Source organism: Lithobates pipiens, unplaced genomic scaffold (assembly GCF_037356315.1).
Source record: "Lithobates pipiens isolate NorthernLeopardFrog02 unplaced genomic scaffold, aLitPip1_a1.2 Scaffold_18, whole genome shotgun sequence".
Lineage (NCBI taxonomy): Eukaryota > Metazoa > Chordata > Amphibia > Anura > Ranidae > Lithobates > Lithobates pipiens.
The window spans coordinates 147,781,852-147,802,733 of record NW_027507758.1 but is presented as its reverse complement, the minus strand read 5'-3'; the positions used below and the strand labels follow the sequence as shown (position 1 = coordinate 147,802,733).

Here is a 20,882-nt window from a genome sequence, read left to right as displayed (position 1 = left end):
GATTACTGTTTAAATGACACTGGCTGGGAAGGGATTGAACACTAGGGGGCGATCAAGGGGTTAAGTGTGTCCTAGGGAGTGATTCTAACCGTGGGGGGGTGGGCTACCACTTACATGACAGCTATCACTGCTCCCGATGACAGGGAGCAGTAGATCCCTGTCATGTCACAAGACAGAATGGGGAAATGCCTTGTTTACCCATTCTGCCGCTCCATGACAAGATCGCTGGACACCGACGGACATCGAGTGTGTGGGCATGGTCACGCTTTTAGGAGATGTTTACCCAATTGAAACATTTTAATTTATGATTAAAAGCTAATTTTTAACATACACTTGCTTCAATTAATTATTCTGAATGAAGGTCTCAACCCCTTTGAAAGTCCTGTCCTCTTTTTTAAAAGTTCCTTTTGGCAGTGGTCACCAACCCTGTCCTCAGGGCCCACTAACAGGCCAGGTTTTATGTATTATCTTGGGGAGATGCAGACTAGAATACTGCAATCACAGAGCAGCAAATGATATCACCTGTGATGCACTTCAGTTATCTTGCAAACCTGGCCTGTGTTGGTGGGCCCACTGCCTTATAATGTGGTGTTGAACTTACAACTATAACTTATTCCTCTTGCTATATTTTTTAGATGGTGATGGATGTAGTTTTCTAATAAAGTGATTTATATTTGATATACAGGCATACCCCACTTTTAAGTACACAATGGGAATTATTTACTAAAGCTGGAAAGTGCAAAATCAGGCTCACTTCTGCATAGAAACCAATGAGCTTCCAGGTTTTATTACCAACGCTTGATTGAACAAGCTGGGGTTAGAAGCTCATTGGTTTCTATGCAGAAGTGAGCCTGATTTTGCACTTTCCAGCTTTAGTAAATAAACACCATTGTGTACTTAAAAGTGGGGTATGCCTGTATCTTTTTTTAGATGAATTAAAAAAAGATAACATTGTTGAGATAATTTTCTGGTTTATGCTACTTAGTCTCTGAAAATAACCACTGCCGTAGGAGGTGCACACTCTTGTTCACTCACAAGACAATTTTTCCATTGTATATAGGGTTACATGAGACTACACACATTGGGGTTGATTTATTAAAACTGGAAAATGCTAAATCTGGTGCAGTTCTACATAGAAACCAATCACCTTCCAGGTTTTTTTTTTTTTTTGTCAAAGCTTAATTTAACAAACTGAAATTAGAAGCTGATTGGCTACCATGCACAGCTGCACCAGATTTTGCACTCTCCAGTTTTAGTAAATCAACCTCATTGTGTGAAGTTCGGACACCAATTACTAGACTGCTCCCATATGCTTTTTTCAAGTTAATTTATTCAAGTCCTTTAGCTGCCCGCCAGGGGTTTTGGAATTGTCACACAGTCCAATTGGCAGCCTTATTGGAGGTATAATAAATGTAAAAGTGCATGGCATAGTGCTTTAGAATGGACAGCTTTTGAAAAAGTGATGCAAAGCTGATTAAAATGAAAATATAAAACTAAACCCTAGAAAAATTGGAGGTATTGTGCTTCATCAAAGTCAGTTCAAAACAACTTACTGTATCATATCTTCTGACGGGATTTAAATAACTCTCATTAGGATGATTGCCAATATATGACAATGTGTTACATAATCCTCCGGCGTCCAATGACTGACTTCTGTGGTATCGTTCTATATTAATTAAATGGGCTACAATATGGATAGCTGGAAAAAAAAAAATGTTAATAAAAACTATGCAAATTCAGAATTTAGACATTCAATGAATTTTAAAGATTTTACAGAGAACTGTATAAATTGTTTTTTTAGACTCATATCTACCAGCAGTCACAGAATTCCCAGACCAATCTCAGATTTCAGAGTATGTGGGCAGTCTAATATTTCACATAAATGTACAGTTGCTTAATTAAATGTAAGTTGCCATTTTAAACCAGGCAGCAATATCAGATGGTGTTGTCTACTATTCAGTTTAAAAGTAATACTTTAGTTTAAACTGTTATTTTTCTGTCCTGGAAGATTTCAGGCATACTATTAAGTTTAAAAAGGATACCTGCATTCCTTCATATCATTATATATATTTCCCACTGGAAGTCTATAATGGACTCTCACAGTATGGTCTACTTACAGAGCTTATTCAACAATTCAAAAATCTTTTCTTCTGAGTTAAAATTAAAGTCACCACGTGTACAACAGGTGACAATTATTCTACGCTCTCCAGAGGAAGGTAACATTAATAAGAATATAGGGATCATATAGTGGCTTTCTTGCCAGTACTTTTTATATCATTATAGCAGTGTTTCTTTACAGTGCTTCTTACAAAGCAGTTAATCTGACATTCACCAGAAATTTGCTGCAGATGAAGCTTCCTGGTGCACGTGCTTTAAATGACACGATTGATTCACCACCAGTGAATAATTATTAAAAGTGACCTTTACTGATTTCATAAATATGGCCCTTAAAGCATTTTAATGCGGGTTTTTACATTATAAATCCCTGCCCTTCCATATAATAAATGCCGAGGAGTCTTCACAGGGATGGAGGAGGGGTGTCAAAGTTGGGATGTATCTGTAAAAAGCATCAGTGCTTAATGTTTCATTACTAGCTAGAACAGAAGGCCCAAAAAAGACAAACAAGGCTTGGACTGCACACACTCAATATCAGTATATGATCAGTTAGGTGTAGCACTCCAACTCTTAGGGTGGTGCAGAATTACCCCCCTAAGTTATTTAGAAGGCTAACATTTCCATGTCAGGGTCTAGTTCTGTAATATAGTGGGCTGGAATATAAGTTGGGTGCCAGTCACTTTAGACCCCTATATATTAACTGGTGAACAAAAAAAAATTACCTGATTCTCCGATCCACACACTCGATGTGGATTGGAAAACCTCCTGCTGAGTTATTCTGACAGTGGCGAGACTTTCCCACCATCAGAATACACTGATCAGTGCTGCCGGCTATAGCCAGTGGTACTGATCGATTGGGAAAAATCTGACAGGGTGGTTGTACAGACGTTGATTGGTAGATTGACTTCTATGCTTCTATATAACCAGCCTGCCCATACATGAATAAAAATTTGGGCAATGTCTGCTGAACTGGCAAAATTTCAATCCATGTATGCCCGGTTTTACTCTTAACTTTTATAGATTTACTCAATTTATGGGCTCAGGATACCTAAAAATAGCAAAAAAATACAGCAGGTATTCTTAAAGTGGTAGTAGTAGAACAGTCATAGTCTTTCTTAAGTAAAATTAGATCTCTCCCAAATAAATCAGGCTCTTGACCCTTGTAGAATAGTCACATACCTTGATTGATGGGTTTCTACCCAGCCTTTCTGCAACACTCTTTAGCATAAACAGTCCTTGCAAATCCTGGTACCCCTAGAAATCTACTACAGCAGGCAACTAAAGTCCTTGGTCCTCCAGAACATTTCCCATTTTGGGACAAGTCCCATTTAGAGATCCTTCTTGACACACATACTTTCCAGGAAGAAACTCAGGGGGTCGAGAACACTCTAGAAAGGTGTCCAAAATATTTATCATCTCCCCAATCCAAACCACTGAACAAGAAACTCAGGGTTTGGTTGGATTAGATACATAATTATAACTCAGTGATCACCCTTCCATCTCTGATTACTGGAACCAATGTCAGAGTAATGGGCAGAAGCATGCAACGCTTTGAGCTTAGGGAAGGCCTGCACAGTCAAGAAATAGATAAACAGATGTAGAGGCTGGATACAGCCTAGCAGGGCTGGGGAAATGGGTCAAGGGGACAGATGCCCTGAACACAGTGTGGCTGAAACTTGTTGTCACTTAGTCCTCTAACTGCTTGATTGATGAGAGTGAAAGCAGCGTCACAACCTTCCGGCTAAGCAGAGTCCGTGATGGCTGCTAAAGGTTCTCCTTCTTCCAAAGGCAGCCTACTGTGGGTTGAGGAGACCAAGGAGAGAGGGTGCACAATGAGAACAGTCTCCTTCTCAGTACAGGCACCTGCTATGCAGTAGGACAGACTGCCCTACTTCGCATCTCACCTTGTCATGTGACATATCAAATGACTGAAGATGGGAATAAGTAGAAATTGCCTTCATTCCCAGGAGGGTGACAGGCTGAAAAGGAAATCTGAACTGTCAAAACACAGGGGTGGCAGGAGCAATGCAAGCCCAGAGTTCTGCTTTCCCCCTCAAAGACCCAAAGAGACTCATAGCCACCCTACCTCTCTCAGAGCCCTTCAGCTATCTTCCCTTCCCTAAAGCCCCATAAGTTCTTCCAGATAAATGCACCCCACTGAGCCCCCCTTTCTCTAGCTGCTCTTTCAACCCACTGACTGCCAAAGCAGTCCTCTTAGGATTGACACCACCAATGCAGGGGCAATTCCTCCTCCCACTGACACCGACACAGTCTCATTTTCTTTCCGCCACTGACACTGACTGGCATTTTTTCCATTAAGTAACACCACCTATGGAGGGGCATTTTTCTTTTCAATTACAGCACCAATGCAATGGCATTTTTTTCTCTTCCAGTGACACTACCAATGCAGGGGCATTTGTTTACTTCCAGTGATACCACCAACGCAGGTTAAAAAATTTCCTTTGCCCCTGTTAGCCACTGCAGGAATTTGCTGTGGTGTGTTACAACTATTGGTGCAATTTCAATGCATGTCGCAACCATTACATACATTTCAGCACTATTAGCCCCACCCCCTGCTCAACCTGGAGGGGGTGGTGCAGTTTGGTATCTTTGCCTTGTGAACTGGATGACCTTGCCCGTGCATAGAATCCTAGCATAGAATCCTAGCAACAAATCACATTAAATGTAATTAGAAACACAAAAGCATAAGGCAACAGGAACCAACATGTAAATTCCGGGATCTCAGCCTCTGTGTATGAACATCTGAGTTCACTATCCAGAGTACTGTAACAATTTATTCCTGCTTTTGTTAATTTGCTTTAGTATATCAGGCCTGGAATCTAAAGGGAACTAATAGCAATGAATCCAGGCAAGTGTGAAAATGAAAAATGTTTGTGTTCTTCTTCTTTATTAATGGGATACTGACAGCATAGCTTCATTATTGTACAAAGATGTGTGAAGATGAAAAGCCAGGATAAGCACAGATCCCTTGAGTGGCATTTTTAGTTTGGCTCTTGATTACAGATAACAGTGTTGTGTATTCCTCTTTGAAAATGCACTGGCTCTAACAGGCCCTAATTACATCCTTTCCAATTTTAGCAATTAAAGCTTGCATTTGAAGTAACTGAGAACCAATGAGAAATTAAAGGTTAGCACGTAAACACAGATCTAAATGCACTTCTTTCAAGGTTGCTCACCTCTATTAGAAAAACCTGTTATTGATGCGGCAAGATAATGGCAGATGCTAATAAAGTAGGCTTTGTATATTTTTAAAGCAGAAGAGGCCAATTATGTGAAACACTGCTTGAAAAGCATCAGTGGATACTTTTAGCAGGATATGATCATTTTGAGATCTCTCTAATAAGCTGAAGAAATGTACCTATTCAATATAATTTAAATTATTCTTCATGTTCCATTTTATTTGACAAATCAGAGATAAAGTGAAATGTGTTATATGCATTGAACCTGATTCCATAAAATACTGTGACTGCTTTAGTGTAGAATCACCATTTTTGTCAACACCTATATTCAATTAAAAACTTATTTTCTTTCCTTGTATATGTTTTAAGATATTCAAGGTTTTTTTATTTGTATTTTTTTGTGATAGCCCTTTATGTTTTTTAATTTTTTTTTGTATGCCATTGTAGTATCAAAGCATGTAAAACAATGGGCAGTTAGACTGGCAAAGGGCTCCTCCAGTCAGCCAATTGGTTATTGACCTTAAGGTGATTGGCCATCTGACATATGTTTGTGCATCGAACTGAAGTTTCTCAAATCATCTCAAACTTTTTTGAACACGTCAATGAGTTCTCTGTACTCCAATGTCCTCCGCAGTCACCAGATCTTAATCCAATAGAGCACCTTTGGGATGTGGTAGAATGAGAGATTTGCATCATGGATGTGCGTCTGCTGCAACTGTGTGATGCTATTATGTCAATATGGACCAAAATCTCTGTTCCAAACACGTTGTTGAATCTTTGCCATAAAGAATTAAAGCAGTTCTGAAGGCAAAAGGAAGTCCAACCAGGTACTAGCAAGGTGTACCTAATAAAGTGGTCAATGAGCTTATGTAACTATACATTTGGCAGATATTTCTGGAACTACAATAGCTTGTTAAATCCAATGTGACTGGTAGACTTTATCACTGAGAACATTTGCTGCAAATGTCTGCTGCAGTCTATAAGAGCGGTTACCTGTCTGTTACAATAAAATTTGAGTCCATGTTGTCCAAATACAAATTAAAAAATGGTAAATAGAAAGATGACAAATAAATGTTATATAAAATGCAAAAAGCTAATTTACCTGAATGAAGGGCAATCATGTACCCAACAAGTCGGTGAAATGTAATGTTTTTGTCAAGTAGTCTTCTCATATTTCCAATGCAGCACTAAATAAAAACAAACTCAAGCAATAACGGTGCAGAAACCACTAATGGTATAATCATAGCAAATGTGCACCATAGTGGAGCATAAAATAGAAACATGCAAAACATATGTTATCAACACAACAGACAGCAAACCTTTAAATACATTAATAACTATTTTTTTTAACTCACCATACTTCCTCTCAGGAAGGAAACAAAATTTCGACTAACTGGAATCAAAATCAGCATGCCGTTAAAGTTCAAACACATCGCAGAAGCTCTAGCCCAAGCCAAAGAGGACTGTGAAGAAAAATAAAAGATCATGAGATTTTGGGGGCATTTTATGGTGTAATTTATACTTTGCCTTTGTTTGTGTATTTTAGTCTTTAAATAAGTTCACATTTACACCTATAATTCATTTAGTATATGAACATATGAAAAATGGCTATTTATTATTTAATTTATACATTTTTACATAAAAGTTATTTGCTTTTCCATCAGAACATCCTACCTTGGGTCAGAAAACATTGCTATGGAGAATCTTTAATCGTTAAAAGTGTATTTTTTTTCCTATTACTCCTACTTAGTAAGAACTTATTTGCACTTTAAAGAGTTTAACTCTTTTTATACACCTTTTACACCGCTCAAGGGCATTAGGAATCACCATATTCCTTTCACCTCTTAGTACCAGCCATCTATCCTTCCTCTCCTCACTTCAATTGCAGGCTTCTCTGAGCTCTGACTGGGTGCACCGTTCTTAGCCCTTGTACACCCGGACGGACATTCCGACAGAAAATGTTCGATCGGACCGTGTTGTCGGATAATCCGACCGTGTGTGGGCTCCATCTGATTTTTTCCGTCGGAATGTCCGACCAACAAAGTTTGAGAGCTGGCTATAAAATTTTCCAACAACATGATCCAATCGTAGAGAATTCCGATCGGACAAAGTGCCACGCATGCTCAGATCAAATTACGAGACCAAAGCTATTGGCTACTAGCCTGAAGTCCCGTCGTAACGAACTAACGTCATCACATTCCGAACGATCGGATTTTCCGACAACTTTGTCCGACCGTGTGCATGCAACACCAGTTTCGGACAAAATCCATCGGAAAAAATCTGACGGATTTTGTGGTTGGAATGTCCGACCGTGTGTACAAGGGCTTAGATGGGCTCACTTGATCTAATCATGTGAGTCCTCTGCAGAGGAACACATTATTTTGTACAACCTATGCCTTTATTGCAGTAATGCTGCGTACACACGAGCGGATTGTATGGCGTACTTAGTCCGCCGAAACACATTTCAGCGGACAATCCGCTCGTGTGTGGGCTTCAGCTGACTTTTTCAGCGTGCAGTCCGGAGTACTAAGAATTTCGGTTTTTTCGAAATTCTGTCCGTCGTACTTTGGTTTCAGCGGACAGTACGGTCGTCAGTATGCTAGTTCGACGGACTAAGAATGGCGCATGCCTAGAAAGGATTTACACGGCGGAAGGGTGCTTTGCTGTGTCTTGGACTTCCTATTTCTAGTCCCGTCGTACGTGCTGTACACGTCATCGCGCAAGCTTTTGACGGACTGTTTGTGCATCCGTGTGTGGTCAAGTCCGTTCAGTGGAAAGTACGACGGACTGTCCGTCGGATTGTATGACGGACTAAGTACGCCATACAATCTGCTCGTGTGTTCGCGGCATAAGAAGGACATTTGTTAATGACTTCATGGCCCAGGGAGATGGACAGGGGATCCCCTAGCCCATGCTACTTAATTTCTACCAATAAATAATTTAGTAATGACTTTGAAATCTTCACTGTTTCAACTACAATGCATCATTAATATTAGCATTCTTCAACTTCAGTACTCCTAAACAAGGTTTACAGAATTTAGATTAATGCTAAAGACAGTGGGTGTTGGTTTACTTAAGCAGTAGAGGATTGTTCATTTGCAAAGCAGGTGTTAGTTGAAGCCTTGCTGACGTCATGTATGGGTAATAAAATAGTTCCTTTCTACGGCCAGTCATGCATGGTTCGAATCTCTGAGGAACCCTCTGAGATTCTAACCAATAATGGGCAGGCTGAATGTACCAATGACATCACCACCCAGCATGAATAAAGAGCTTAATAAATTAAGCTCTAAAGCATTAAAAAAAACACAGATCTTGGTGTTTTAAAATGCTTTTAAGTGCAGAAAGGGATTTGGGGTTTTATAGACTCCAGATCGCTCCAGAAAGAGAAACTGTCACATGTGTATTGCTGTCCAAAGGATGTTTGCATTCTTTGTGACAGCAATAAAACTGATCAAAAAAAATTAAAGCAACAGTGTAAAAAAAAAATGTATCATTTAAAAAAATAAATACATTAAAGTGCCCCTGTCCTCCTGTGCTCACGCTCAAACGTGAATGTGCTTGTTGATCCTGTACGCATGTAAACCGCAATTGTCCCACACATGTGAGGTATCACCACAAACATCAGATCATGGGCAGTAATTCTAGCACCAGACCTCCTCTGTAATTCCAAAGTGGTAACCTGTAAAGGCTTTTAAAGCATTGCCTATGGACAGTAAAATTGACATCATTTGTCATCATTGCATGGGTGTGCACAATTTTAAAGAGTGACATGTTTGGTATCTAATTACTTTGTGTAACATCATCTGTTATATTTTATTTAAAAATTGGATTATGTATTTTTTTTTTTTTTTTGCATTAAAATTTTAAAAAGTGTATTATTTCCCCAGAAACTGGGTTTGAATAAGTGCTGCGCAAATACATTTTATGTGACAAAATATATTCTCTAGGGCCTTGCTTTGAAAAAATATATATAATATTTGAGGGTTCTAACTAATTTTCTAACAAAGAATACTGATTGTTACATATGAACAAAAATTGTCAGAAAAGGCCCAGACTAGAGGTGGTTAAAACATTAAGAACTGAGGCACATGCCAGTATCATAACCAGAATACCAGTTAGGATTCAATGAGCGAGATACCAAAGCACTTTTTTTTCTAATGCACTAGAGAATAAAATGGTGGCTGTTGCAATACTTTCTGTCACATTGTATTTGTGCAGCGGTTTTACAAGCGCACTATTTTGGGAAAAAATACACTTTTTTGAGTTAACAAATAAGACAACAGTAAATTTTGTATATTGTGAAAGATAATGTTACGCCGAGTAAATTTATACTCAACATGTCACGGTTCAAAATTGTGCCCTCTTGTGGAAAGGCGACAAACTTTTGCCTTTAAAATCTCCATAGGCGATATTTAAAAAATGCTACAGGTTGCATGTTTAGACTTACAGGGGAGTTCTAGAGCTAGAATTATTGCTCTCGCTCTATTGATCACGGCAAAACCTCACATGTGTGGTTTGAACACTGTTTTCATATGTGGGCACTGCTCACAAATGCGCTCGCTTCTGCGCACAAGCTCGGCAGGGCGGGGCACATTTAAAACTTTTTTATTTTTTATTTTACCTTTTTATTTTATTTTTTACACTGTCTTTTTTTTTTTTAAATGTGTCACCTTTTTTTTTTCCAACAGATTTTATTAGGGTTTTTTGTTTTTACAGAAGGACAAAAGTTACATGTAATAACAAACATTTGTTGCAATGGTAGCCAGTAGAATCAAAAAAAAGAAGAAAATACAAATGGGAGCTCAAAGCAAATACAGGATTTCAGGGGTGGAGATTACAGACAAGATATCTTAGAGTCCAATAAAGGTTAAAACCTGTGAAGATATACTAGATGAAGAGAAAACTAACTTTCTTGATCATACATCACGGGACACAGGAGCTTCATTACATAGTGGGTTATATAGGCACCTCTGGTGATTGGACACTGGTTGACCCCAATTAAGGAGAATTCCTCCCCTATATAACCCCTCCCATCTGGGAGGCACCTCAGTTTTTTCGCCAGTGTCTATGGTGATGGTCACGTAAAAACTTTAGCTCTATGCAGGTCCCTGCGAGGGCCGAAGGGCTACAACAAACCAGATCCATACCTCGGGCCGATATTTGACTCCCAAGATGGTATGGTACCCGGGCCTCGTCAGCCGAAGAAGCGAGGTTTTGCCTGTAAGTCCTCTCCATTGGAAGACTGGGCTCTGGGAGAACCAGACTTGGTGTACTGTTTATACAGAGCGCACAAAAGTTTCTGGCAGAGCTTTCTACATGGCCCAGGTGGGAGGTTCTTCCGAGAAGGAGCCCCAAATAAACCTGAAGGTTGGCTAACAATACCCGCCGTGATGGGTGAAGGCTGGAATTTGTCTGGTTCAGCAATTCCTGCGGCGAGGACAGGTAAAGGAAGTCATCCTGTATATTTAAATATATGAATGGATTTCTTCATTGTGAGTAGTTGTATGTCTTACCTGGTTTCCACCACTAGAGGGAGTAAGAGCAGCCTGATGCATACTTACATGCCTTTCAATACACACGCTCAGTGAAGCCTGGTTCTCCAGCTGACTCACGTCTCCATTACAGTCCCTGCCACATCAAGGTAAACAGAGGTCCCACGTAGTTTGGGGGTCCCACGCAGCCCTGTTTGGCGTTCTCCTTCCCCCCCTGGATCCCGCAGTCCTCGTGCACGTGCGCGGGCGTGTGCACGTGCACCGGGCGCGTTCCCGGCCTAATGGAGGAGGGGGGAGTGTGGTTGTGAGCCATGCACGTTAGTGTGCACAGCACTGTAATGCACAGGCGCCAGGCGGCAGTTTGTAAAAAGTCCAGAGCGTCAGGGGGCTGTAAGTGGAGACACAGGAGCTGTGGGCAGTAAGCATCCATGGAATTGGATCCAGGCAAACCTAGACACCTACTCAGCATCAGGTTGTGCAGTTTAAGCATTTATAATATTGTGAGACTTTAAGCACAACAGTGATTGCACTTGTACTAGTACCTCTGCTTTATAGCTTAGGACTATGTCTCCTCGTATGAGGGTTTCAGGGGGAGGTAGCAAAGGCACTGGTAAATCACCGCCTAGGTCCAGGGGTTCTAAAAGAGTGCCTGTAAGTTACCATCCCCCCCTGCAAGACTGGAGCCAGCCTCTCAAGACGAGTCAGTGCACCTGTCAGGTTTGCAGCCTCTCCTAATGTGTCAGCCCCAGTTTATGTCACTGAGATACTCCCTTAAAGCTACATTGGAGGGTTTTGAAGAGAAAATAATGAGTTTTTATTTCTGCTTCCCTGAAATATAGCAAGAAAAGGGGTAGATCCCCTCCCTCTGCTGAAATTCCTCTCTCAGATGATTTTTTCTGAAAATGAGGAGAGATCCCTATCTTAGGATGGGGATCATGAGCAGTCGGATAAATCAGAGGAAGAGGAGATAGTCCCCTCCTCCCAGGCACTCAGAAAACAGGTGCAGTATTATACTGAATTGGTGCGTACCACATTCAGAATGCCTGCTGCTGAAGTCGCTACATCCTCTGTTTCTTCCCTGGGAGTCAGGAAAGCCCCACAGACTGCCTATTCCTTTCCAATCCATCCCTTAATGGATGAATTGTTGTATAAGGATTGGGGACATCCCAATAAACTGTTTGCTCCTCCTAAAAAGGTTTTCTTTGCATTATCCTCTGGAGGAAAGTTTCACCAAGAAGTGGGGGGTCCCATCTGTTGATGCGGCTGTTTCTTGCGTGAATGAAACCTGACTTGTCCTTTGGATATTGCGCAGGTATTTAAAGGATCCAACTGATAAGAAGCTGGAAACCTTATTAAAAAGCCTCCTTTTCCATGACTGGCGCTATGGTGCAACCTACAGTCGCAGCCGTGGGGTTGTGTCAGTTCCTCAAGGAACAGGTTAAGCAGATGTTTGGGATCCTTCCCAGTGAGGAAGTAGAAAATTATGCAGAACTGCCTCATATTCTGTGCTTTATGATTGATGCGATTTTGGATTCTGTCCAACAAGCGTCACGTTTGTCCCTCATGTTGGTACACATGCGAAGGGCCCTATGGCTAAAGAATTGGGCAGCTGAGCTGTCATGCAAGAAGCATTTGATTGGGTTCCCGTTTAAAGGGGAAAGTTTGTTTGGAGAAAAATTGGATAAATTCGTCCAAAATATTTCAGGGGGTAAAATCTACTCTCCTTCCAATCAAAAAGAGCCAACATCCGTCATTCAGGCGTGCTCTCTCTCCCGAAGCATCAAGCTCTAAGCAGTGGCGACGGCCTTCTCAGCCCTCCTCTACTAGAAAGGCTCAAGGCAGAGCCCAGGGGCAGGAAAAGACTTGGGGGCGAAAGCCTGCCAAGCAAAGCCCAAGATCTTCCTTGTGAAGGGGCGCCCCCGCTCGGCAGAGTGGGGGGAATGCTCCTGCAGTTTGCAGGAGCCTGGCGGAAAGAGATCCAGGACAAGTGGGTAATCCCTTCGATATCTCTGGGCTACAGGCTAGAGTTTCAGGAGATTCCACCTTCTCGTTTCCTAAGGTCAAGGATCCCCAGGGGTCCAGTAAAGCAAAAACCGCTATTTCTGGCCTTAGATCAGTTACTATCCCAGGGTGTGATAGTAGAAGTGAACCCGAAAGATCAGGGTTCGGGGTTTTACTCAAATCTCTTCACCGTTCCAAAACCAAATGGAAGTGTCAGACCTATCCTGGATCTGAAGGATCTGAACCGGTTTTTACACATCCGGTCCTTCCGAATGCAGTCAATCCGCACTGTGGTCTCCTCCCTGCAAGGGGGAGAATTCATGGCATCAATAGATATCAAGGATGCATATCTCCATGTGCCATTTTTTCCCGCACACCAAAAATTTCTAAGGTTCGCGGTAGAGCGGCGCCATTTTCAATTTGTGGCCTTGCTGTTCGGGCTTGCTACAGCCCCTCGAGTCTTCATGAAGATTCTGGACCCTCTCTTAGCAATCTTAAGAGCTCAGGGCATAGCCGTCATGGCTTATCTAGACGACTTGCTTCTCATGGAGAAAACTGCAGCGTTCCTAAGTCACAGCGTCACCAAAACGCTAGAACACCTAGAACGCCTAGGTAGGATCATAAACCTAGAAAAGTCGTCCCTACAACCGACTACCAGGTTGGAATACCTAGGTATGATCATCGACACCGCTCAGGGCAGGGTGTTTCTTCCAAGGCTAAAGCCTTGGCCATTGGGGATCTGGTGCGCCTGATTCTGGGCAGAAGATCTTCCTCCATTCGGTTGTGCATGAGACTGTTAGGGAAGATGGTCGCCTCTTTCGAGGCCGTCCCAGTCGCCCAGTTCCACTCAAGGCCTCTGCAAGGATGCATCCTTGCGGCTTGGAACAGGAAGCCCCGATCTCTGGATCTTCCTATGCGTCTATCCCCAGGGACACGCAAGAGTCTTGTCTGGTGGTTACAAACCAAGAATTTGCTGAAGGGCAAAACTTTTCTTCCTCTCCCATGGAAGATTATCACAACAGATGCCGGCCTGACAGGCTGGGGAGCTGTATTGGAGGAAACATGCTCGCAGGGGAAATGGTCTGCGACCGAGAGTCTACTGCCCATAAATATCTTGGAGATCCGGGCAGTTTACATGGCACTCATAGAGTGGTCTTACAGACTGCGAGGTTTCCCGGTTCGGGTTCAGTCCGACAATGCCACCACAGTGGCTTATATCAATCACCAGGGCGGTACCAGAAGTCTGGTGGCCCAAAAAGAGGTGAATCGCATACTTGTCTGGGCAGAAAAGCATGTTCCATGTCTTTCTGCAGTCTTCATCCCAGGAGTGGAGAATTGGCAGGCGGATTTTCTCAGCCGCCAGCAGTTGTGCCCAGAAGAATGGGCTCTGCACCCCGACGTGTTTCAGAACATATGTCACAAGTGGGGTACTCCAGACGTAGATCTGTTCGCATCCAGGTTCAACAGGAAGCTGGACAAGTTTGTATCAAGGACAAGAGATGCACTTGCTCAGGGGTCAGATGCTCTGACAGTTCCCTGGGATCAGTACAACCTGATCTATGCCTTCCCCCCCCCCCCCCGAGCCCGCTTCTGTCGCGGTTCCTGGGAAGAGTCAAGAGGGAGACGAAGTCGGTCCTTTTGGTGGCCTCGGCTTGGCCCAGGCGACCATGGTACGCAGAAATCATGAAGTTGGCAGTAGGCAGGCCATGGACCCTCCCTCTCCGGCCAGATCTGCTCTCACAGGGTCCAATCTACCATCCTGCTTTACGCAGTCTGAATTTGACGGTTTGGCTGCTGAGAACCACATTCTGAGAGACCGTGGCCTTTCGGGGCCAGTCCTTTCTACTCTGGTCAATGCCAGAAAGCCGGCCTCCAGGCTTATTTATTACAAGATCTGGAGGACATATGTTTCCTGGTGTGAACTCAGGAAATGGCATCCTAGAAAGTATGTCATTAACAGAATCTTGGCCTTTCTCCAGTCAGGCCTAGAAATGAATTTGGCCATAAGCACTATCAAAGTGCAGATTTCGGCACTGTCAGTATTTTTTCAAAAGCCGCTTGCATCACATTCCCTAGTACGAGCTTTTATCCAGGGGGCTATGCGGACAAAAACGCCAGTTAAACCTTCGGTATGCCCATGGGATCTGAATTTGGTTCTCTCGGCCTTACAGGGGCAACCATTTGAACCTTTGCATCTGGCTTCTTTAGTTCTCCTGACTAAAAAGCTGGTCTTCTTAGTAGCCATATCTACGGCTAGAAGAGTATCAGAGTTGGCAGCTCTTTCCAGTAAGGAGCCGTATTTAATTATCCATAAGGACCGGGTGGTCATGCGTCCCAACAGGTCCTTTCTACCTAAGGTGGTTTCGGGTTTCCATTTGAATCAGGATGTAATCCTACCATCCTTTTTTCCGGACCCTCAGTCCACAGAAGAAGAATCTTTACACACTTTGGATGTGGTTAGAGCAATCAGTATTTATCTTCAAGCAACTTCTCAGATAAGGAAAACTGATTGTTTATTTATTCTGCCGGAAGGCCCTAGAAAGGGCCAGGCGGCGTCAAAATCCACTCTCTCAAGGTGGATCAGACAAGTTATTTCTCAGGCCTATGGTTTAAAGGGGAAGATTCCTCCTTTTCGGGTGAAAGTGCACTCTACTAGGGCTGTTAGTGCTTCTTGGGCAGTGCATCACCAGGCCTCCCTGGCTCAGATCTGTAAGGCTGCGACTTGGTCATCAGTCCACACATTCACCAGATTCTATCAGGTGGATGTCAGAGGGCAAGAGGATATCGCCTTCGGGCGCAGTGTACTGCAAGCTGCAGTTTAGGTCCTCCGGTCCCTGGCAGTCTATATTTATGATCTGTGTCTCCCTCCCCTCAATCTGAGCATTGCTATGGGACATCCCACTATGTAATGAAGCTCCTGTGTCCCGTGATGTATGATCAAGAAAATTGGATTTTTATATACAGCTTACCTGTAAAATCCTTTTCTTGAGAGTACATCACGGGACACAGGGCTCCCGCCCCTCTTGGGTTTTTACGTGGTTTCTTATTGCTTTGCTACAAAACTGAGGTGCCTCCCAGATGGGAGGGGTTATATAGGGGAGGAATTCTCCTTAATTGGGGTCAACCAGTGTCCAATCACCAGAGGTGCCTATATAACCCACTATGTAATGAAGCTCCTGTGTCCCGTGATGTACTCTCAAGAAAAGGATTTTACAGGTAAGCTGTATATAAAAATCCCATTTTTTTCCATGTCTAGAAGTGTCGTTAAAGAGGGATATGAGCATTTGAGCTGAAGAAGTTATTACTGTGGGAGTGTGTTGACGAATATACATCCATCTCCAGTAAATGTGTCCCTTTTATTCCTATTACAAGTAATGTAAACATTCCTTGTAACAGAAAAAAGCATGATAGGACCTCTTAAATATGAGATCTAGGGTCATATTTACACTAAAATGCAATAAAAATAAAATAAAAAATTATGTAATTTGAAAAAAAATTTAAATAAAAAATGTCCCTTTTAAGAGCTATGGGCGGAACTGATGTTTTGATGTCGCTTCCGCCCTGCAGTGGTATGGAGATAGGTGGGGGCCATCTTCCCCTTACTCATCTCCATGCCAAGCCAAGGACAGGAGACAATCACCTCTGCCAACAGTTCCGGTAAGTGGTGGAGGGCACCAGAGTGGTAAATGTGATCTTGCAGCAAATCTGCCACAGAGACCACTTTTATCTTGAAGTGGACCGGCCACTGAAGAAGAGGATACCGGCTAGCTGCTGCCATAAGAATGGTATTCCTCTTCAAACTAGCGACGTAAAACAACTGTAAGTGGTTAAGCACATTAAACAGAAATAAAATAATATTCTATACAATTCCTAGTTCTTCTATTCAGGAAGATAATAATTTTCCTAATATTTTCATATCACATACATTGTAACAATTCTATCACTGGGGCGTACAAAACATTGGGATCAAATTTATTTATTTTTTTCATGGGAGATATCAGTTTGTAGCTGTTTTTTAACAATTCAATTGCTCCTTTCATTTTTGTTATATGCTGACAATGATGAAAATAGCCCAGCACATTCTATTTTGTCGAGAGATTGTGCCAAATCATAATGCATTTCCTTTGAAAGATGTTTAAAGTATTTATAAAAAAGAGAACACAATAATAGTGAATCTTTTTTCCCCACAGATGTCTATAAAATAACCCATGACCTGAAAACAGTCTGCTTTAAAAACAGAAAACGACTGGAATTGAGTGAAAAAAAAATTCTACCCAACTATTTTGTTTCACCACTGGAAGTTTGCACTGTTAGCCCTTGTACACACGGTCAGACATTCTGATGGAAAATGTCCGATCGGACCGTGTTGTCGGATAATCCGACCATGTGTGGGCTACATCGGACTGTTTCCATCGGAATATTTGACCGACAAAGTTTAAGACCCCTTTCACACCAGGGCGTTTTGCAGGCGCTATAGCATTAGAAATAGCGCCTGCAATCCGCCCTAAAGAAGCTGCACCATTATGTGTAGTGTGAAAGCCCGAGGTCTTTCACACTACAGCGGTGTGCTGGCAGGACGTCAGGAAAAAGTCCTGCCAGCAGCTTCTTTGGTGCGATGAAGGAGCAGTGTGTTTACCGCTTCTCCACTCCTGCACCCCATTGAAATCAATGGGGCAGCGCTGTAATACCGCCGGCAAAACGCTGCTATTGTGGCGTATTGCCTGCGGTTTTAACCCTTTCTCGCCCGCTAGCGGGGGGTAAAAGCACCCCGCTAGCGGCCGAAATGCGCCGCAAATCCGGCGGTAAAACGCCGCTAAAAATAGCGGCGGTTTACCGCCCACACTATGGGTGGTGTGGTGTGAAAGGGGTCTTAGAGCGGGGCTATAACATTTTCTGACAACATGATCCGATCGGACTTTGTCCGATCATTTGTAGAGAATTCCGATCGGACAAAGTGCTCAGGTCAAATTCCTATACCAAAGCTATTGGCTACTAGCCTGAACGTAGTCCCGTCGTAACGAAATAACGCCATCACGTTATGAACGATCAGATTTTCCAACAACTTTGTCCTACCGTGTGTATGCAACACGAGTTTCGGACAAAATCCGTCGGACAAAATCTGACAGATTTGGTTGTCAGAATGTCCGACCGTGTGTACAAGGGCTTAGGAGTGGAATCTATGAAGATCTTTTTTTGTGGACTGCAGTGGGATGGCTAAACTTGCATGCTTTACTGAGAGACATGCCAGCCAAACAATGATTTCTCACTAACAACATATTCGTAAAAAAGTTTTCATACTTACACCTAAGATGATTCGAGTATAGTAGTAGGAATCAGCATTTTCATACCATATAAAGGTGTCTGTAAACATGTATATATTTAATCCCAGCCAAATTACCTGCAACCATAATCAAGAATGTTCCCTGTGTTTAACATTATGTAATACATTAGAATATCATTGATATATACAGGCATACCCCACTTTTAAGTATGCAATGGGCTTTATTTACTAAAGCTGGAAAGTGCAAAATAACTGCTGCATATAAACCAATAAGCTTCTAACCCCAGCTTGTTTAATTAAGCTTTGGTAATAAAACCTGGAAGCTCATTGGTTTCTATGCAGAAGTGAGCCTGATTTTGCACTTTCCAGCTTTAGTAAATAAACCCCATTGTGTACTTAAAAGTGCGGTATGCCATAAAACATACCATTAAATAACAAACTAAAAAAAAAAAACACAACCAAAATCAAAATGCCACCTAACTAATTGTTTTCTGTGTTGGTTGAGAAAAATTTGCACATTAACAGAGTCTATAAAGGGCAACAAATGCATACATTCTAAAAAAAAGCCAATATACTTATAAAATGTAATCAAAATGTATGCTATTATGCAGAACTACAATACTACACCAAGTAGAGCCCTGCAGTGTGCATAGTTCCATTACCAAAAAAAACTCATCACAGACAAATCGATAATGAACTATACCATGACTGCACATTTTAATCTCTTTGAAATGTAACTTTGTAGCTTATGATCATCTGCTGGTGCTTATGTAACAAGACAAAGTTTCACACCAAGAAGAACATAATAAGGCTAGCACAATTTATGTGCACTATGAAATATTTAAAGTTTCTTCTAGTCTCTTAATTCAGTAGCAGCTACTTAATGGTGAAATGATTTGTTGTTTGTAGAAGCCAAAGAATATGACAGCACCACCCAGCGTGAATAAAGCGCTTAATAAATTTAGGACAGCAATAATATAAATCCCTTGTCACCGTAAACAATACAGCTTCTTTAGCAAAAAATCACAGTTTTAACTGTAATAAATATCCGCAGCTAGAAATTGCTAATGTATGAGAGCATGCAAATTTTCTGTTGCCAGGTTTCTATAATTACCAAATCAATAAATTCTCAGCCTTGGCAAGAAAATAGATAAATATGACAATTACTATTACGTATACTTACAATAGTCACAAAAGTTGTGGTTTCGCTGAAAATCCAACAGCCCATCTCAGGATATAGCTGCTTTACTGCAGTGGTAATATAAAGGTGAAAGCCCTTTTAGCACCTTGTGTCTGCTCTGGCTCAGTTCCGCTGCTCTGAACTGAAACATTTCTCCTTGGAATTTTCTAATTAAAACTTATCTGCCAAAAGGCCATCACCAGCCTGTCAGAATCACGTGACTAACACACTCATAAAGGTAGTCTATGTCCTATGCCATTCTCTTGAGTAAATAAGATGTTGTTTTGTTCACTCAATGTCAATGAAGCAATCTTGGCTTGTTTTTAATTAGCTCTACATGCACATGATCAATTTAAAATATACCCAGGAATAAGTAAACAATTATCTGGTTAGCTTTGGAATATATCGACCATTTGGGGAGCATTCCTTATAAATTATAACAAAAAAAATGTTTCAATATTATTTAATAAAATAAATTAATAAATACATTTGAAGTCAAAACATATTAATCTGAAAATATTTTAGTATGTAGAAACATGTAAATCTACACTTGTATAGCACCTCTGAGTGCTGGTAGAGCTACCACCTTCATATATCCTAAGTGCCAGGTGCCCATAAGGCACCTCCCAGCACAAAAGCTGAGTCAGGCAGCTACTGTTGTAATGAGCTTGTAAATAGTGCCGCCAAAGAGCTATGGGAAACAAAAGCATGTGCAGACTTAAATATCATAAATGGTAAAGTATATGCAAATGCTGCCATTACAATTTCATGTAAGTTTTAACATGGTAAGTCATTTAAAAAGTTGATTTCAATATTTAAAAATCTGCTGTTTCCATTAAAATAACACCTGGTGATGCCGCCATGAAGGTCCTTGTTCAGTTACTTTCTGTTATAGGGTAACAATGCTCTGTCCATGTCTTTCAATTATGCTCCTGTATTGTTACCCTGACAAATGGCCATCTGATGAAAACTACAAGTGGCTGTTTCAACACACAATATGCAAACATGGTCTACTGTTGTACTAATCAGGAAACATGGCCTCAGACATGCCACAAAGCCATTGGTACAGTGCATTTGTATAGACAGGAAGTGGCTGCAAAAAGGCCAGTTTCTTAAGCCCCGTACACACGAGAGGACTTATGTCCAACAGACTTCCGAAGGAGTTCCGTCGGAGTTCTGCCGGAGTTCCGACTGAGTTCTGACGGACTTTTCGGCTGAGCGGACTTGGCCACACACAATCACACTAAACTCCGACGGATTCGAACGTGATGACGTATGACTGGATTCGAATAAGGAAGTTCATAGCCAGTAGCCAATAGCTGCCCTAGCGTCGGTTTTAGTCCGTCGGAATAGCATACACACGAGCAAATTTTTCGAAGGGACCGGGTCCGGCGGAGTTCCTTCGGAAAAATTTGAAGCATGTTCCATATTCTAAAGTCCTTCGGACTTTGGCGAGTCAAAAGTCCGTTGCAGCCCACACACGATCGAATAGTCTGACGGAATCAGTCCGTCGCACTTTGGATGTTGAAAAGTCCGCTCGTGTGTACGGGGCTTTAGGCCTCTGCCACAGGAAGGTTGGAGTCTTTAGGTTCATTTGACCTTTGCCATTGGTC

General features: G+C 41.9%; 1 protein-coding gene across 1 annotated transcript in view; it reads right to left on the bottom strand.

Moving 5' to 3' along the window:
• NOX3 (NADPH oxidase 3) overlaps window positions 1-18,200 on the bottom strand; it is a 66,239-nt gene extending 48,039 nt beyond the window's left edge. Inside the window, exons 1-4 of the mRNA XM_077486250.1 lie at window positions 18,111-18,200; window positions 6,671-6,778; window positions 6,418-6,502; window positions 1,554-1,699 (exon numbers count right to left, since the gene is read on the bottom strand). Of these exons, the coding sequence (XP_077342376.1) occupies window positions 1,554-1,699; window positions 6,418-6,502; window positions 6,671-6,778; window positions 18,111-18,179 (408 nt within the window). The 5' untranslated portion in view covers window positions 18,180-18,200. The remainder of the gene's footprint in view (window positions 1-1,553; window positions 1,700-6,417; window positions 6,503-6,670; window positions 6,779-18,110) is intronic.
• Window positions 18,201-20,882: the final 2,682 nt, after the last annotated feature.